Source organism: Petromyzon marinus, chromosome 15 (assembly GCF_048934315.1).
Source record: "Petromyzon marinus isolate PM22_M1 ecotype Great Lakes invasive population chromosome 15, UKy_Petmar_22M1.pri1.0, whole genome shotgun sequence".
NCBI lineage: Eukaryota > Metazoa > Chordata > Hyperoartia > Petromyzontiformes > Petromyzontidae > Petromyzon > Petromyzon marinus.
Window position 1 is genome coordinate 13,086,994 of NC_133681.1, and position 18,955 is coordinate 13,105,948.

General features: G+C 41.4%; 1 protein-coding gene across 2 annotated transcripts; it reads left to right on the plus strand.

The window, feature by feature from the left end:
* Positions 1-316: 316 nt before the first annotated feature.
* On the plus strand, positions 317-16,823 carry LOC116942684 (transcription elongation factor A protein 1-like). Of its 2 annotated transcripts, none has more exons than XM_032954910.2 (10): positions 317-781; positions 3,967-4,029; positions 5,251-5,356; positions 8,982-9,078; positions 11,098-11,231; positions 11,689-11,745; positions 11,942-12,096; positions 14,163-14,309; positions 16,295-16,366; positions 16,552-16,823. In XM_032954910.2, the coding sequence occupies exons 1-10, from the start codon at positions 713-715 to the stop codon at positions 16,558-16,560; spliced, it is 909 nt and encodes a 302-aa protein (XP_032810801.1). In that variant the 5' UTR covers positions 317-712; the 3' UTR covers positions 16,561-16,823. The 2 variants fall into 2 exon arrangements, with proteins under 2 accessions (XP_032810801.1, XP_032810799.1); XM_032954908.2 differs by having other exon boundaries at positions 320-781; positions 11,089-11,231.
* The last annotated feature ends 2,132 nt before the right edge of the window (positions 16,824-18,955 follow it).

An 18,955-nucleotide genomic window follows, 5' to 3' on the forward strand; every position in this document is an offset into this window, starting at 1 on the left:
CCTGATTTAACGCGAGCTCCGCCTCCCCCCACACGGATCTCCGCCCCACTCCACACAGAGCTCCGCCCCTCTCCACACGGAGCTCCGCCCCTCTTTACACGGAGCTCCGCCCCTTCCACACGGAGCTCCGCCTCTCACCACACGGAGCTCCGCCCCACGGAGCTCCGCCCCTCACCACACGGAGCTCCGCCTCCCACACACGGAGCTCCGCCCCAATACCACACCGTGCTCCGCCCCTCTCCACACCTAGCTCCGCCCCACGCCACACGGAGCTCCGCCCCACTCCACACGGAGCTCCGCCCCACCACACACGGAGCTTCGCGCGCCGCAATCCGCCCTGGGGGCACCGCTCCTTCTAAAAAAATGGCGGCGGCTTGCTGAGGGTCGCGCGGCATTGTGGGTATCGGCGCCCGCCCCGGCTCGGCGCCCTCACGGCGGCAGCAACACTCGCCTCGCTCGCCGAGGGCTCGCCGTCAGGACGTCTCCTCGCCTGCAAAGTTACTCGTCCTGCCTTTAGTTTTGCGATTCGTTTCATGTTCTAACGTTTTTTTTTTGAAATCTAAAGTTACATCGTCAGGCCGTGTTGTTGCTAACGAGTACGAGGCGTGAGGGTGACGGTGTGGTGGTTGGGTTGGGGGGGGGGCGAGGAGGGTTTACACACACACATATTGCGGCGCATTGTTAATTGCGGTCGCTCGCAGAACGTGCGGCCATGGGGAAGGGAGACGAGGTGGTGAGGATAGCGAAGAAGCTGGACAAGATGGTGTCAAAGAAGAGCACGGTGCGTGTGCGAGCGAGCGAGCGGACGCTCTTGATGGCGTGTGCGTCTCTTCCCGCCTCTCACGCGTACGAACAGCGCCCCCTCAACGCTGGCTGTCATTTTCCCGCCTTTCGGTTGCAGCGCGGCGCGCTCTCTCTATCTCTCACCCTTCGTCGTCTTCTTCATCTTCTTCGTACGGCTGATGCAGCTGCAGAGCAACGTACTGCAACGTGATGCCTCTCAGCTGGTCAAGCCGGAGAGATGAGCGCGCCAGGAGCCAGTGGAGTTGTATCGCTGTTGACTTTTAACAACCCCCACCCCACCTCTCTCTCTCTAATCTCTACATCCAGCAGCAGCAGCGGCGGCAGTGGCGGGCACGCGCCAGGCGACAGACCCCAGCGGCGCGCGCCACCGGGGAGCCCCCCACCAAACCCCTCTTACCCCCCACCAGCCCCCCCCCACCAAACCCCTCTTACCCCCCACCAGCCCCCCCCCACCAAACCCCTCTTACCCCCCACCAGCCCCCCCCCACCAAACCCCTCTTACCCCCCACCAGCCCCCTCCACCAAACCCCTCTTACCCCCCACCAGCCCCCCCCCACCAAACCCCTCTTACCCCCCACCAACCCCGATTGCCCCCCACGCTAGCTACCTCACCCCCCCACCACGTATCCCCCCCCTCCCACGTATCCCCCCCCCCACAACCCCCCCCACACCGCACTCCACATTCCCCACTACGGATATGCGGGACTGTTCGGTTGGCTCTCGCGCCTACTGGTCAGAGCCCGCCACGCTCGGCCAATGAGCGCGCGCCGATTTCGTGTGTGTGTGGGGGGGGGGGGACTTCCCCTATGTTGTCTAGAAAATTCGGCAGCGTGCTTTGTCGAGGCCGCCGCTTTAATGTTTACTGTTGCGTCTGCTCCCGGAGTTTATTGCCCGAGTCCTTTTTTTTTGGATTTTTTGTTGTTGTATACACAGTAACGCGTTATTCGTATATGCTGCCATTGCTCGATAGAGCGCGTTACGTTTTGTAAATCGCGACCGCCGTTGAACGTTACGATGGGGAAAGTGGCAGGACGCTCGCGTTGCCAAATTTGGAACCCGTCTTGCGGAACACGCGAATGTGCCAGCGGCGCATGCGCACTGGTGTCCAACGCGTCGTATTTGACGCACCCCCTTCGCCAAACTATTAATAGACCGATGCGCATCGTGAAATACCCGCAACACAGTAAAGTGATTAATATTTTTGGTTCTTTAGGTAAAGTCACGTAGGAGGGAAACAATAAATAAAGAAAATTATAAAGCAATACAATTCTCACGACGTTTCGACTGCAACGCAAGCAATTATCATCAGGTGTGAAAACCACAGCAAATTATTTTCAAATTTTCTTGCTGTGGTTTTCACACCTGATGATGATTGCTTGTGTTGCAGTCGAAACGTCGTGAGAATTTTATTGTTTTATATTTTTATTATTTTATTGTTTCCTTTATACGTGGTGACTTTACCGAAAGAACCAAGAATATGAATCCCAGCAGTCACGAAAGCTTTAAATCAAAAAGTAAAGTGATTATTGTCAAATATCTCTTTCACGCGTTGCACAGCTCAAGCGCTTTGAAATTATACATTGCCCATAGTTTTAATTTGCATCGCTTGATTGTATTTCGTTTTACACTTAATGTAACAATCATTTGTCACGCAAATGTTCAGTTGGCAGAAAATAACTTTAAGTGTGTGTGTGTGTGCCTTGCTCCTTGGGATATTGTTTATTGCAATCTCAGAGTTTGTGTTCCACCATAATGCATTGTTTTAAATTTTTTATGAAGGTCTCTGTGGGAGCTTTGGTTTTCACTAAATCAAGTACATTTCCACAATCTCAAAAAAGTCGAGCGAAATGGATTTTGAAATGTATCTTTTCTCTAATTTATTGACGTATGTGTTCTATCTTAAAACGATCTTAATTCAATTAACATTGCTCACATGGCTGGTTTGTCTCTAAAATGTCCATTTGTTTTCCAGTGATATTGTGTACATTTGCGATAGGAAACAGACAAATGGGTCTTTCAATTTAAAAATCGTTATCGTCTTTTGAAATTGAGGCATGAGCCATCATTTCAGGACTATGTTAAACTTCTTTCGCACCGTACATAGCCAACCGCGCTAATCTGAGGTGCAAAATGAATTCGAGTTTTTTTGCGTCTGTAAACATTTAGTAAAAAGGCAAGCTAATTTAGATTGAACACCTGGTCTCCTCAATGATGTCCACAGTTATTCCATGTTCAGGAGTTTTCCCAGTTGAACATCGTCATCCCTAAATAATTTTTTTTTCCCCCTTCAGTACGTAGGATGTGGGATGTTTTTATTACCGAACAGATCTGTATACATTTCCTTTGCTATTTTTTTCAAAGTTATGTTTCTATCTCATGGTTGCATGATGCTAAAAGTTATGAGTGATTTATAAAGTTACATTGCTCTTTTTGCTGCTTTCCCGCTCCCATGCCCTTGAAATTCAGTCACTTGTGTTTTCTGATTCTCATTTTAATAATTGTCTCGTTTTTCACCATGTTGTGATTTCAGATATATTTTTTACACCGTCCCTAACTTTTATTGCATTGTCCATTATAATGTTTGTATCATGGAATGTGGCTCATACCTAGTATTATTAAGTATTCGGGATGAGATACAGGAGTTGTTTAAAGTCAATTTAATCAGCAAATGTCACTTTTTACTCTTCATAATGTGTTACAATACTTAATTTCCAGTTGTTAGGCCATAATTTGTGTTCAAGGCACTTCTTAATGGGCAATGTATCAATGTTTTATTTAAGGGTCTAAGTGACCCTTAAAACTTGTTTTTGTAATGGGGGGTGATATTTACTTTGTTAGTCCTGAGTCATTGGTGGAAATGTGATGTTCCTGTGATAAGCAACCAATGTTGTCCTGTCTAAAATAACTGCTCTTCGATAAACACTCCGTGGTAGAGTTTACAGATTTACTTCTGAGTTTACCAATCCCAGATGATTGGTATGACTCAACCACGACATGCATTGAATCGTTAGATTTGTCAAAAAGAACCGTTATGCCCCATCATTTGATATATATCCTAGTCCATATGATACAATTTAAATTAAAAGGTTCGCTTGTCAAATTTGATGGGAAGGCATCTGATGTATGCAGCATATTTATTGATGTTGCATTCTTTGAATGCAGGCAGGAGCATTGGATCTTTTAAAGGAATTGAAGTCCATCCCGATGACCCTTGACGTCTTACAGGTAAGCCACAGGTGTACTTATGGTGCATGCACGAACCTTGTTAAATCCCTGTGTCTCGATTCATGAGACACGTATTGAATGTAACAAAAGAATGTGGTCTCGCACGTTTTGTCACGTGTTGTACGTCTCATAATGTCTGCCTCTTGTATTTTTATTACACGCTTTTATTGAACTCGCTCTGCCTGTTGTATCCTCAACTCTGTTGTATCCTCAAATCTTGTAACTCAATCTTAACCCACTTCCCAATGTCGTATCGACTGCAAACTTGGTATACTTATGTCATACTGATGACAATACTATATTATATCATGAAACAATATTTATATTTTTAAGCAATCTTTTTTTATATCTTATGTTTCGGCTTGGGTCTAATTGTCCACGCTCAACTCACGTTGGCTGTAAATCACCACAGTCCCTTACGTTATGGCAAGCTTCGGGGCCACTTCCTGGAGTCGTGGAGTTCTACCATTACTCGTACGGTACATTTTATTAAAGCGTGTTTTTAAACAAGTATTTTTAAATATAACTTATCTCTTGTTTGTACGGGATTTAATTTTGACCGTCTCTTCTGTCTTGTAACGTTAGTCTCTCGTACTTGTTCTGTCTTGGTGGTATTGTCGACCTTGTCTGTATGGTCTCGTTTCTTACGTCGAGTTTGTACTGTGTGTCTAGTTTCTCTTGTTCATTTTGGCTGCTATCCTAATTGCATATAATGTTAATAAATCTAAATATATATGGTTATATGCTGTATTCAATGCATGTATTCTGGGCTAAGGATCATGAATTGATGTTTCAATGGATGGCAGAAAATTGTTCCCTGCACTAAAGATCATAAAGACTTGTGTGCAGTTTAGAATGTGTGTTAACTCTAAAGTGATCTTAAATTAAAATGTTCGTAGTGCTATTTTTATTGTACTGTGTATGGTAAGCAACTTTTCCTGTAGTACGAAAACATTTCTTCCAGGAATTATTCATTGCTATTTCAATCCCAAGAAAAACGGTTGTTGCAGCAACAATAAGCACCTCATTGAGATTGTGAAAGACGTTTAATATCTGCATATTTTGTTGATTTTCTCAGCTGGTGGATATTTTACTTTCCCATACCTTCCCGTTCATGACATGTCTGCTGTTCAGTTTGAAATATTAAAAGGTAACCAATAGAAAACATTATGCAATGGAGCTTTTACAATCTTCTAATGGTTGAACTTTTCTTGTTGACAGTCAACGAGGATCGGGATGTCTGTAAACGCTGTCCGAAAGCAGAGCTCCGATGACGAGGTAACATCTCTGGCCAAGTCACTCATCAAGTCCTGGAAGAAGTTGCTTGGTGAGATTCTGCAACTTTTGGTTGGTATCTCTGTCACCTTGGAAAAAGGCAGCGTCTGTAATGTAATCAAACAATAATGGACTGTTTGTAGTGGTGCATAGTTACAAGCAAGATGATGATATATATCATAACATAAACAGGCTAACATTTTTGGCAGTGTCCCTTATTCAAAGGGAAGGCAGTGTTTGACTCGACATTGTTTGAGATTGAATTTTACATGGCAGTGCCTTACGAACTTTTTCATGAACAATTTTGCATTGGCATTCATAAAAAAGGCTTCCCATATTAACCTCACAGTTATGCAACTGCATAAATGTAACCTTATCCCTGCAGTTGCATAAATTTAGTTTTATCTCTGTAACTGCTCCGCTGAACTGTGGTAGTACAATAATTAGTGGCCCAAACCTAAACTTTTTGTAGTGTCAAGTGAGATCTTCAACTTGTAATATTTGCACTCTGTCTACTCTGAAGGAGGGCCATTGGCCAAGATGTTAGTATTTTTATATTTTGCTGTTTCCAGACAACATGAATAATAAATGTGCTGCTATAGAATTTGTATTTCATTCTAGCCTGATTTTGTAAATACTATAATGTGTTTAAGCCACGCATGAAGTATTTTTTATTGCATATTACTACTTAACCCATATGTTTTGGGAATGATGAATATGATAGTGGTAAATATGTCCGGCATTGTGCCAGTATTGCTGAGACATTCATTATTCCATTGGTGTAGCTTCCTGTTAAATTCTGCCGGGAATTCATCCAGTCTGATAAATATTGTGTTACAGATCTTGTACTATCTTTTCATTGAGTCACTGTGTCTTGAAAAAAAATCAAAATTCTCAACTTTAAAATACCAACAAGTGAACTGCTTTTTGTGTTTAGTTTGTTGACCTTCCCCCACACCTCCGATTACACTGTGTAACAATTTTTCTTTTGTCCCTGGGTAGTAAGTGTTATTTTCGAATTGCTGGTGCCTCAAAGTACAGAAAATAGCTATTATTCCCCACAAACTTTGCTTTTGTGATCAGGACAGTAATATTATAAAAATGACCTATTTTCAATGAGAAACGTGTACATTTGTGTCATTCCTTCACATAAAGTCCTGGTCACAAAAGCAAAGTTTTTGGGGAATTCATATTCTTTGGGTCTTTCGGTAAAGTCACGTAGATAGAAAAAATAATAACAATAAAATAATAAAAATAAATAAAAATAAAGTGACTAAAAATAATAAAAATATGACGTTTCTATCGCAACACAAGCAATCGTCATCAGGAGAAAAAAGAGGGGGAAAGCTGCTGAGGCAAGACTGTTCTAAAGGTTTTAAATGGGTGTAGCCCAAGGGTCATAAACGAAGTGGGCGGGGCTAGTGATGTTAAAGTGAGAAATTTGCATGTCAATGTAAGGTCGGAGAGCTACTCTCCGACCTTCCATCCTACCTTCTGCTAACATCAGAAGGTAGGATGGAAACATCACAGCCAGTGATGACTTAAACTGGTTGATAACGTCCTTCCAATGATTGCTCAGTTTGTACGCATCTTCTTGGTTTAAATTGTGTTTGTGTCTATATATCTGGATGGCTTCATGAACGAATCTTTGTTGATAGCCAGTGGGTTTGCAGAATACCTTCGTCTTGGAGAAATACATTTCGTGTGAGTCCACCGCATTAAAACAATGATCAGCAACGGCTGAGGTATTGGTCCTACCGTGTTTCAAATCTGCCTTGTGTTCACGAACACGGTCCGAGGCATGTCGCTTAGTTTCCCCAATGTAACTACTGCCACAGACACAGCTTAGTTTGTAGATGCCGGGATATTGCATGTCAGGAATCACATCTTTCACAGATGGGATCAGATCACGAATTTTATGTACTGTGTTAAATCGAACCTGGATCTTGTGTTTAATCATGATTATGGAAATATTTTTGGTGACCCATGCTATGTATGGGCAAGGTGATGGTTTTGATTGGGTCCTCAGATGGTTCTTTCCCAACGGTTGGAGTGATAGCTTTACGGGTTGTGTAGTCTGAATATCCATTCATTTTGAGGGCTTTGTGTACGTGTTCCAGTTCACTGGCTAGGTGGTGATGGTCAGAAATACATCGAGCTTTATGGTGTAGAGTTTTGATGAGGGAATTCTTCTGGGATGGATGGTGGTAGGAGTCAGATTTTAGGTAGGCATCCGTATGGGTGGCTTTCCTGTAGACAGTGTCCCATTGAGCCATCTGGTCTCTTTTCAATTAAAACATCCAAGAATGGTAACTTGCCATCCTTTTCCACCTCCAGGGTGAATTTGATGGCTGGGTGTATGGAATTGATGTGGTTGAGAAATTGGTTCAATTGCTGGTAGGCCATGTGGCCAGATGACGAACGTGTCATCTACGTACCTCTTCCACAAGGACGGACGTAGAGTGGATGCCTGGATGGCATCTGTCTCAAATTTTTCTATGAAAATATTGGCTACAACTGGAGATAAGGGAGAACCCATTGGGGTACCTTCAACTTGTTTGTAGAATGTTCCATTCCAGGTGAAGTAAGTGTTGGTGAGGCAGTGTCTAAACATGGCCGGTACATCAGCATTCTGTCCTTGTTGGACCAAATCATCAATGGTTGCAATGGTTTCAGGCACAGGAATTTTTGTAAACAAAGATACTACGTCGAAGCTAACGAGCAAATCACCTGGAGATAGTGAGATGTCCTTAATTAATGATACCAAGTGAGCTGAGTTGAGTACAGCTGAGGTGGTCTTACCAGTGAATGGTTGTAAGGTCTCAGACTGAAATCTGGCCAGTTTGTCGGTGAGTGAGTCAATGGTAGAGACAATAGGACGAAGGGGTGTACCTTCTTTATGGATCTTTGGTAAGCCGTACAATTTGGGTGGTCTAGCAGCAGAGGGTTTTAAGGAAAACCGCTTGGTTGGTTTGATTAATTTTTATTATTGTTATTTTTTTCTATCTACGTGACTTTACCGAAAGACCCAAATAATATGAATTCCTGCAGTCACGAAAGCTTTAAGTCAAGATTTGTGGGGAATAATAACCATTTTCTATACTTTATAGGCATAAGCAATTAAAAAAATAACACTAACTACCCAGGGACAAAAATCGTGTTTATCATGGTTGGCTACATATGGTGCGAAAAAAGTTCAACATTCGTGCATCCAAGTGGTAACAAAAATACTATTTTCATAAGTACAGTTTAATTAGGTGTTGTAAATTATGCATTGCAGTAGTCTTCTCTGGTTAAAGTAAAGGATATACATTTTAAGGAATCCTATTTAGTTGACCATGTGGTAGATGTATCAGTGTTATTATTAACGTTGTAGCAGTTCATTTGGATACCCAGTGCTAGTTCTGCATCAGGTGTCCCTTACTGACAGTGCCATGTAGTTCTGTTTCAATGAAAGCATTTCCATTCATGGTGATAGTTTAATGTACAATATCACCTGCCCAATGCATAACTTGGGAAGATGTAACTATTGCAATAGGGATGCCTATGACTTTGACAGCACATTAGAGAAATTGAATTTTGATGGTAGGGATGTTACAATCGGTTTGGGAAATTGTAGCAGGAATGTGGTGTACTGCGGAATTGTAAAGCTAAAGCGTGTTTTTTTTTCACTTCAGATGGTGCAGATGGAGCCAAGTCAGGTGACAAGGACAAAGGCCTCAGTACAACACCTCCACCGTCATCCCAAGACTCAATGGATGGTGAAGAGGAGAGGTGAGCGAGCAACACGATCGCTCTTAGAATTGCCTCCTAATGAGTTGCACGTCATTGTAAGCATTGGGGATGTAACAATTCACCACCTCACCCGATGATTCGGTGGATTTGCATGACTCGGCCACTTTTAGTTGCAGTCTCATGTTCTGTCACCTTTGCTATATAACGTTGTTGTAGATTTGAAGTTTTCGTGACTGCAAGGATCCATACTCTTTGGTTCTTTCGGTAAAGTCACGTAGATGAAAAAAAAGTAAATTAAATCACGACGTATCGATTGCAACACAAGCAATCATCATCAGGTGTGACAACCACAGCAATATTTTTTTTTACTGAAGTGGGCGAGACTTTTCTTGCTGTGGTGTTCACACACCTGATGATGATTGCTTGTGTTGCAATCGAAACGTCGTGATTTAATTTACTTTTATTTATTTTTCATTTTAATTTTCATCTACGTGACTTTACTGAAAGAACCAAAAAGTATGTAAAGTTAGCCTACGTGTATATTCACATCATATTCGTAATTCTTAAATTATTGATTGTTACTCACATGGTTCAATGGCAAGAGGGTGAGTAATAATAGATTTTAATTGATCATTAGTTTTATCCTGAAGAAAAATACCTACTTAAACGACCTGTCTGAAAGGTAGTAATCATGGGTGTAATGATGCGTCAGTGCATCGATTTAGATTAATATGTGTTGTATACAATTGGCACCTCCAGCCATTAGATGCCACTTCATTTACATCAATGTCAAACAATTGATTATTGTGAGGTGGCAGGGTGGCCCAGAGGTTAGAGGTTAGAGTGCTAAGCAGAATGACTTTATCCCCTTGTGAATAAAAAATATTAACAGAATGAATCGCTACCCTGTTACAAAAACATAGATTTACCAGCGAAGGGGAGGAATAGACTAGTAGGCATATAACAATTTCTCCCCAGCGATTGATTAATTGTCTTGATTGGGGATCGCAATTTTATTCAAGAACATTTCTAAGGTTTTGGTTTGAGAGTGCTTTGCATCAATGTCCACTGAATCATGTGCCTTTTTTAGTCTTCAAAAGATAAGCAAATGGTGTTTGAAGAATCTGATCCATATGATGATTACGGTTGATGGTAGTTCAGTCGTTTCTAAATCCAGCTTTGCTTGTGGTTGGTTTGCCTTGACAATCTTTTTGTTTAACATTCGTTCACAATTTGTATACCTGTGATAATACATTAATGGGTTTCATTTTTTAATTGAGTGGTGTCCCCTTTAAAAAAAAACCAGAGGAACACATGGATCAGGTAAATGCAAATCCGATACATGATAGAAAAGTTAAGTACAATTGGGCAGGATACATGAAGATGATGGCTGACGAGATGGAGTAATGAGATTAGAGATGGATTGTGACTTCGCAGGACTGGAGAGTAACAATGACTTGAGGATGCCTTTGTACTGGAGTGGATCGAACATAACGGAAGATAACTACCAAATAATTAGCATAATAAAACCGATTCTTTAGCACATGATTCGATTGCATGCATCTGAAATTTAATTGATTTTAGTCACTGAATTGATTGTGACACGCAACATCGGTATAAAATAAGCATTCATTGTATACCTACGTCACTTTACCGAAAGAACCAAAGAGTATGGATTCCTGCAGTCACGAAAGCTTCAAATCAAGATTTTAAAAAAATGTATAGAGCAGTTCAGCATATGATGTTTCATATACACTGTTAGGGTCTATCTGTACCAATAATTCAATAAAATTTGACAATTATATTTCTAATGAAAAGTGGTCCTTTGGAAAAAGGTAGTATCCATGATAACATTAGTCATATTACCATATTTGTCAAGACAAATTTATATGGTATGCACTTTAAATATCTCCAGCTGTGAAGTGAATTATTGGATCTGTAGTGAAATGAACACCCTTTGTCGTGGTGATAATTCACCACCGCACAGACTGTTGCGAGTGTTTTTAAATGCAATGTTGAACTGTAAGTAACGTACCATTTCACATTGAGTTCCGGCAGTGGCGTGTGCAAGTCTGAGTCCGGGAAGTCACCCGGCACGCCTGTCGCTACGTGCTTCCCACGTGCACCTATCACGGGCGACTCCGTGCGCATGAAGTGTCGCGAGTTGATCTCGGCTGCTCTCAAGACCAATGGTAAACAGGGGCATGGGAGTGCATGGATTTTCTATGCGAGTGTACTTGCCGATTACTCCAAAGATTATGAGCAAGGGGGGGATCTGTCCACCTGATCGTATGTTAACCCCAACCATCGCACACTATGTCGGCATACTGCCTCGTGTTCTTATTTGTTCAATCAACAACTCCGTTCATATCCCTAGCATGTAAGAATTGTGTTTATCCAGCTGTAAGATGTGTTTGGGTAGTGTTTATAATTGGTATAACTTTTCATCATAATATTTTGGTGCATTTCTCAGTCCATGCCTAGCTTATCACACATTGTAAGTCTGACGAATATTTTGTCACTACTGCGGAAGATGGAATCCCGTTCACTGCCAATCACAAGATTCATGTCAGCTTTTTGTTTTGTTTTTCATAATAAGGCAACGAGTTTCTAATACAGATACTGACTTGTTTTCTTGTCTTTTTTTAGATGACTATAACATATTTGGAACGGATTGTGAAGAAGTGTCAGCACAAATAGAAGAATATATCCTTTGTATTTCATGTTACACACTTAATCACATACTTGATCAACTTTAATTCCATCTGAAGTATTACATTAAGGCCTATTGGATATGTAATTAACTACCATTAATGTTTGCAATATATTGAGATTTTTTTTTATTTTTACATGGGACGTTTGTGATCTGAACAGCCCGGGTAAATTCTTTGACACCACGCACTCATCTTCCAAGAGATGAAGAACACAGACATGAAGTACAAAAATCGTGTGAGGAGCCGAATCAGCAACCTCAAGGATGTGAAAAACCCCGAGCTTCGCAAGAACGTCCTCTGTGGCAACATCACGCCGGAAAAAATTGCCAGGATGACCGCAGAGGTGCAGCTCGCAACCACCAGGAAGCGCTGTGGCTCTTGGTCCTCGTTTTGGCTTGGATGGAAAAAAGTTTGATTTTTTAGATACTGAATGTGAAATACATTTCTGCATTTCTGTTGAAACCCCTGGGTGTGGTTGGTGGAGAGCTTATTACGTGCACTCACTCATTGTTTTTTTTTTCGGTAAAGTCACGCTTGTAGAAATACCACAAAATTATATTAAAACGAATGAATCACGACGTTTTGAAACGTCGTGGTATTTCTACATATGTGACTTTACCGAAAAAACCAATGAGTAATTTATGCAGTCACGAAAGCTTTAATTCTTTATGAACACACACTTCTACGGGGAAGCTACCCTTTACAATTCTGTCCTAAACGTATTGCGCCCCTTGCTTTTTTCTGCCCCTCCCCCCACCTCTGCTGCTTATTTTAAGCCTCTGTTCATCCCTCCGGCCCTTTTTCTTGCTTCTCTGTCTTTTCTCTCCTTGCCTCTTGGTGTCCCTGTATAAGTATTTCTGCTATCTTGTACCTCGTATTTGTTCACTCTGTCTATGCTGGTATGTTCAACCGAGAGGATGAACACAAAATTTAGCACTCTTCTGAAATTCGTGGTCCGCCAGGCAAGTGTCTAACTGTGTCGTTGGCCGACTGGTTTTGCAGCACGTAATTTTTTCTTAGGTTTGTTGAATTCTCGCCTCTCATCTTCTTGTTGTATTTACCTCCGTGCAGTTTAACGCTCTCTATGTGTTGCGTTGATGTCACCCTATATGCTCCCTCGCTATTTGTTTTTTTACACCTGATGAAGTTCGCTTGTGTTGCGGTCGAAACGTCGCGATTGATTTGTATTAATATAATTTTGTGGTATTTCTACATACGTGACTTTACCGAAAAAACCAATGAGTCATTTATGCAGTCACGAAAGCTTTAATTCTTTTTATGAACACACTTCTACGGGGAAGCTACCTTTACAATTCTGTCCTAAACGTATTGCGCCCCTTGCTCTCTTCGGCCCCTCCCCCCACCTCTACTGCTATTACATGCTTTGTTGGGATGAACTGATTTATACCGAGGTTGTATCAGCAGTGTAGTGTATTAGTGCAAAAGACCGATGGAGATGACGGGGAGGAGTTTTTGTGAAAGCACAAACATAGAATGTTATCGAATGACAAGGCCATTCAACCCATTGTTGCTTGCTTTAACCAGAGCTAAAAAAGCCAGATCAGCAAGACTCGTCTTTTCCATCCCCCTCAACTCCACAGTGGGTGCAAAATTGAGGCATAGGCAATGAATGGTGAATATGAGTCGAATGCAGGTGTTTCTAAAATGTAACCAAATGCAGCTCATCAGTATATATGATATGGATTTACCATGTCAATGCATTTCGTTTAGTGTCTAGAATGTTAAAACGACTTTCAGAAATATAATGAAGCATTGCTTAACAATTTAAATGTAAACTATTCCACATGTGTAAGCCAAATCTATTCAACTGGTGGAATAACAGTAATGTGAGATCAGTATTTTGTTATTACAATCACCATTCGCAGTGAAAATGAGTAATTGAAAGCATTGGTGTAAAATAAAATAGTGCCTGTTGTATGTAGTGAAGAAACACGTGAACACCGATCTTTTGAAAAATATTTTTATTTTACCAGATAAGGCTTAAATATATAGCTGTTTTCCAGAAGCGACCTGGCCACAAATGATAGCTCGGCAAAGTGGCTTATGTGGAAAGTTATAGCAGCCACATACTCAAACAGCATAATTCTAAATGTGGAAGGAAAAACCGGAGGGCCTGGAGAAAAATCCACGTGACCACGGGAAGAGAATATGTAAACTCCAGATATTCAGGCGTCACGGTGGGGATCGAACCCACAAGCTCCTGTATACCAGGCATCTCGCCACCGTGGCGGCCCATTCAATACTGCCCGGTCTGCGGTACTCCGCATATCAGTAAATGAGACAATTGTAGGGCAAATGTCAACCGTCGTTTTGACTGGTACCCAACCATGCACTGCGTGGAGACTTGGCGCCGACGTCAAACTGCGTATCCTCCTCCTGCTGTTGCAGGAGATGGCGAGCGACGAGCTCAAGGAGATCAGGAAGGCAATGACAAAGGAGGCCATCCGTGAGCACCAGATGGCCAAGACTGGCGGCACTGTGTCCGACCTGTTCAGCTGTGGCAAATGCAAGAAGAAGAACACCACCTACACGCAGGCGAGTATCCCGGGAGGACTCCCACCGCTCCAGCTCTGTGGAGCATGAACTGCTCGGAATTAACTGCAAGATTAACACACGTAACAGATTAATCGAGATATCAGTTGTTTATGGAGGACGCTCGGTGTGGTAGTGAAGAAGGTGAGGTCCGTGGATTGTGTTTAGGTCGTATGAGACACCCACATGCAGAGCTACCAAGGTGCACTCTAGCAAGTAGGTTGCGGAAGGCTATTTGTGTGGTGTCTGGTATCTCTTGGTATGGCTTCACCATGGGCAAAACCGTTTTGTGCTACAAGTTGACCAAACATCCCAATCAAGGGACCCTCTTGGAAGTATTCTTGTGACTCAGGTTTTCCTGGGTAAAGAACGCATGTATTTTTACCACCCAGCATTCACCTGTTAAACTAATTTGACTGGGATTTAATTTAATCGGTTTTAAATAATGTTTGGACTGTAGGGGGAGTGCTATTATTGCATATCCCGGTTTATACCAAGGATGCATTCCTGAAAACCAGAACGTCAATCGAAAGTACTTTAATCGAAACAAAGAGATGGGATGGCGGATAGTAACGTGGTACAGAACCCTAAACAGGATGCTCAGTAACCCATTGCACATTTATACTGTACCACCATCGTTGTGAAAAGTAGGTATATATTATAGATATATTCAGGTATATCATCTTGTCTATTTTACTCTATATATCACGTGTTGTTTATCACGTAAAAAAATGTTTACGCTTGTATAAACAGTCGCCATAAATACGGTATGTGGGGTAAAAAATATTAATATGTATACGTGAGAGATTACGGTGGTCAGGAACACCAACGCTTGGGCACCATCTAGCGCATGAATGTGGATCTTCGTGGTAAAGTTAATAAATCTTGAGTACGCTATGGCGAGGTACCACAGTGCGTAATACGGGATTGGATATTGATAAGTTTAGTACGTTATAGCGAAAGTACGTGAAACAGGAAGGCGACAATCGGGGGTATTGCTGTATTTGCCAAATGTCATTTCACGTAGCTTAGATTGTACATCTTGTTTCAACCTCGTGTGGGACGCAAGCGGTCATCTTCTGTGCGAGGAGCTGGTACCAGTGGGCTCAAATGTTTTAAGGCACAAATATGGATGCTCATGTTCTTATAAAGGGAATAGATTGGCTGCATCTTGCTATTACAGGACACTTCACATGTTTTCACAAAAAATTGCAAAACCCCTAAACTGATCACTCCAAAAATATACCACCGAGCTTATTGATACCATTACTCCGATAATGTTTTTTTTAATGGACAAGGGTAAAGAAATATATATGTTTTATAAAACGAATAAAGCAGTGTTGCATACTAGCATGCATAACAGCTCAAACTAATATGTACCCCTGTTTACCTGTTGTGTGTTTTTCCATGCACACATTTCGATCTACTGTTGAATCCCCTATGAAAATTCCATTTGGAATTTGTTTACATAATCATTACTATTTTGTCAGCAGCAGTAATCACTTTGAAGTGGCACCATCATCGTAATCTTTGACCGATCATGTCATAAATTTCGATTTAAAGCTTTCGTGACTGCAGGGATTCATCTTGGTTCTTTCGGTAAAGTCACCACGTAGAATGGAAATAAAATAATTATATTCTTAGCTCTTTCGGTAAAGTCACGTTGAAGGGAAACAATAAAATAATAAATATATAAAACAATAAAAATTCCCACGACGTTTCGACCATAACACAAACGGTCGTCATCAGGTGTGTCGGTTTGTTATATATATTATTAGTTTATTGTTTCCCTTCAACGTGACTTTACCGAAAGAGATGAGAATATGAATTACTGCAGTCACGAAAGCTTTAAATTAAAATAATTATGTTCTACTTGTATTATTTCATTTCCATTCTACGTGACTTTACCCAAAAAACCAAGAAGACGGTCATGTCATGTTTAAATGTGTGTCATGTATATCTCACTCGTTTTACCGACGTCTCTCCAGGTTCAAACGCGAAGTGCTGATGAGCCTATGACCACTTTCGTCCTCTGCAATGAGTGTGGAAACCGATGGAAGGTAAGGGGGAGTCGCATTCATATCTGCAATAGATGGCAGGGCTGTCTGCTTCCAGACCAAACCCCTCGCCAATTATAAACACCCATCTCGCAGTCACTGCACAAAGGTGGTGTTACAAGTATTGGTGGAAATGCTTCAGTTTTCACACATATCTGATGGTGCAAACACTGTGCTTTTGTTTTCAGTTCTGCTAATTCCCGATGGCCACGTGGGAGGAGAAAAATCACTGCCAACGGAAATTTGAGCAACAAAATTGGCATTTTCCAACGATCCAACATGTTGATGCACTGGAGAAATCCATCCTGTATCACGTTTAAAAGCCAAGGTTTAGTTATCATTGTTTAATTTTTTATATGTAATGAGCTGTTAAAACACAACTGATATTGGTTTTTAAATACAGTAATGTGACTAGCATTTTTTTTTGTTTAGTACCTGAAATAAAGCTTTTAACTGTTAACAGGTCCTACTGGTTTTGGTTTTTGTCTTGTAAAAATATATTTCAGTCTATACTGTTAGCTTAGTAGTTTTTTTTTATAAACATTTCATTACAATTCAGAATGTCGAAGAGTGCTGTATTTTTTAACATTTTTTGTATGGAAAACTCTTTGACAATTATTACAATACCAACGACCTATTTCAGTGACGCTAGTTGTAAGATGTATAAACATTCCTTTTTTGCCTTGGGAAATTTAAGTAGGTCAGCATATTTTTAAGCAAAGGCTTAAAATGGGTACGTAAATGAGTAGTCTATAGAGGAAAATATATCGTCATGAATGCTTAATAAATGTTCAACATTCTTAAGCAAAGGCATTTGTTCGTGGGATGTCAGATTTTAGTGTTTCTGTGTATCCTTCCTAAACATTTGCCTTTTGGAAGATTGACTTTTTCAGTGTGGTTTCCTTTTATCAGTGCAAACCACCACGTATGGAAGCAATCTCCATTTTTCACGTTAATGTTCTTGCCAAAGCATGGGGGCCCCCCAAAGTGCAGGGCCCGGGGTCGTCGCCCCTATTCTCCGTAGCCTACGGACGGCTCTGCCGATAGGCATATGGCAACTGCACATCTGTCAACAATAATTGGAAGATAAATAGTTAACTCATGCCTCCCTATGGAATTAAAAGTATTTTTTATATAAATCCTGCAAATGGTATACCTATTTACATACAGTGACATTAATTTTTTTATCGCATTTAATCCTGAAGGTTAAAAAGGCATCTTGAGGCATCGCACAAGAAATATACTGCCATAATACTCTTTGGGTCTTTCGATAAAGTCACGTAGATTAGAAAAATAATAAGTAAAAATCACGACGTTTCGATCGCAACACTAGCAATCGTCTTCAGGTGGAAAAAATACAGCATGAGAACTGCTGAAACACACTGAGTGGTAGAAGAAGGTAGGCAATGTCAAACCAACACTCCAGTATTTATGCCCAATTGGCCAAGAGAGTATATTGTTGTGTGCCATTATTTAATTGGTCTTGGTGTAACGTGTCATTTGCCGACCATTTACCCCAGTGCCTAGCACTGGGGCAAAGGGTGGAATTTTTGCCATGTTTGTCATGTATTTGTACTCTTTCTTAAGTACACATTACATGGATTGGTTGTACCTTGTACAACGCCATTAGGTTTGTGTGCACTTAGTGTTAATGCAGCTGTGTACACACGTCACTCGTCACCAACACATAATTAAGCTTTGGAACAGGAGCTTGGCAGGGATTTGTGGTTTCGGTGTGTGATTATATATTTATAAATTACTTGACTGTTTGCACGTATTGATGATGCAACGCTAACAGTACCACCACCACGTATCGACAAGCCACATAAAATACGATGAGGCAATATGATCTATATCCTCAAGTTTATAAATAGCACAGCGTTTTTCACCTTTTCCACATTAGGTCTGGCCACGACAACACCACCTCACTGATATGTGATTGTTCTTGGAACTAAAGTACTTACCACAAGTACACTCAGTCACGTACAGTCAAGGTGTTCGTTAATGTATTGTCGATGTTCTAAGTCGCAGTATTGGGTACAAAGTGCCTAAGCTACTGCTTAAAAATACAAGATGTCGGTCAGGCACGCGCACGTATAAAAGCTTTTTTGACCTCCTTACAGGCATGAGAACAGTGATTATTAACAAAAAAAAATTCCCACCAGAGCTTGTGATGCATTCTCTGAGATGGTGTAGAGCGGTAGCTTATTAAGAGTGGTAGGGGCCACTTCAGGCCAGGTTTTGCCTCTTGGCTTCATGGAAGTGATTGCAGGCTACTTGGAGTTTTTTTTTGACAGTTGGCGCATTGCGTGGACGTGTACAGAGAGACATCGCGTGTGGGGCATGGGGGAGTTAATGGGGTTTGGGTCAAGTATTGGGGGGGGGGGGGGGTCAGAATTAAGAGGCGAGAGGTAGAGTCAGGAGGGAGCGTAGAGTGGCACAGCGGTTTTAAGAGGAGTTATTTAAATATTTACTTTCTACATTTTTCCCATGACCATTTCGTGAGCAACTACTGACCATGAACTTCGACTGAATTGAGATGATCCAATGTGGTCGATTGTTATAAAAATATAATGCTGGATACACAGTGCA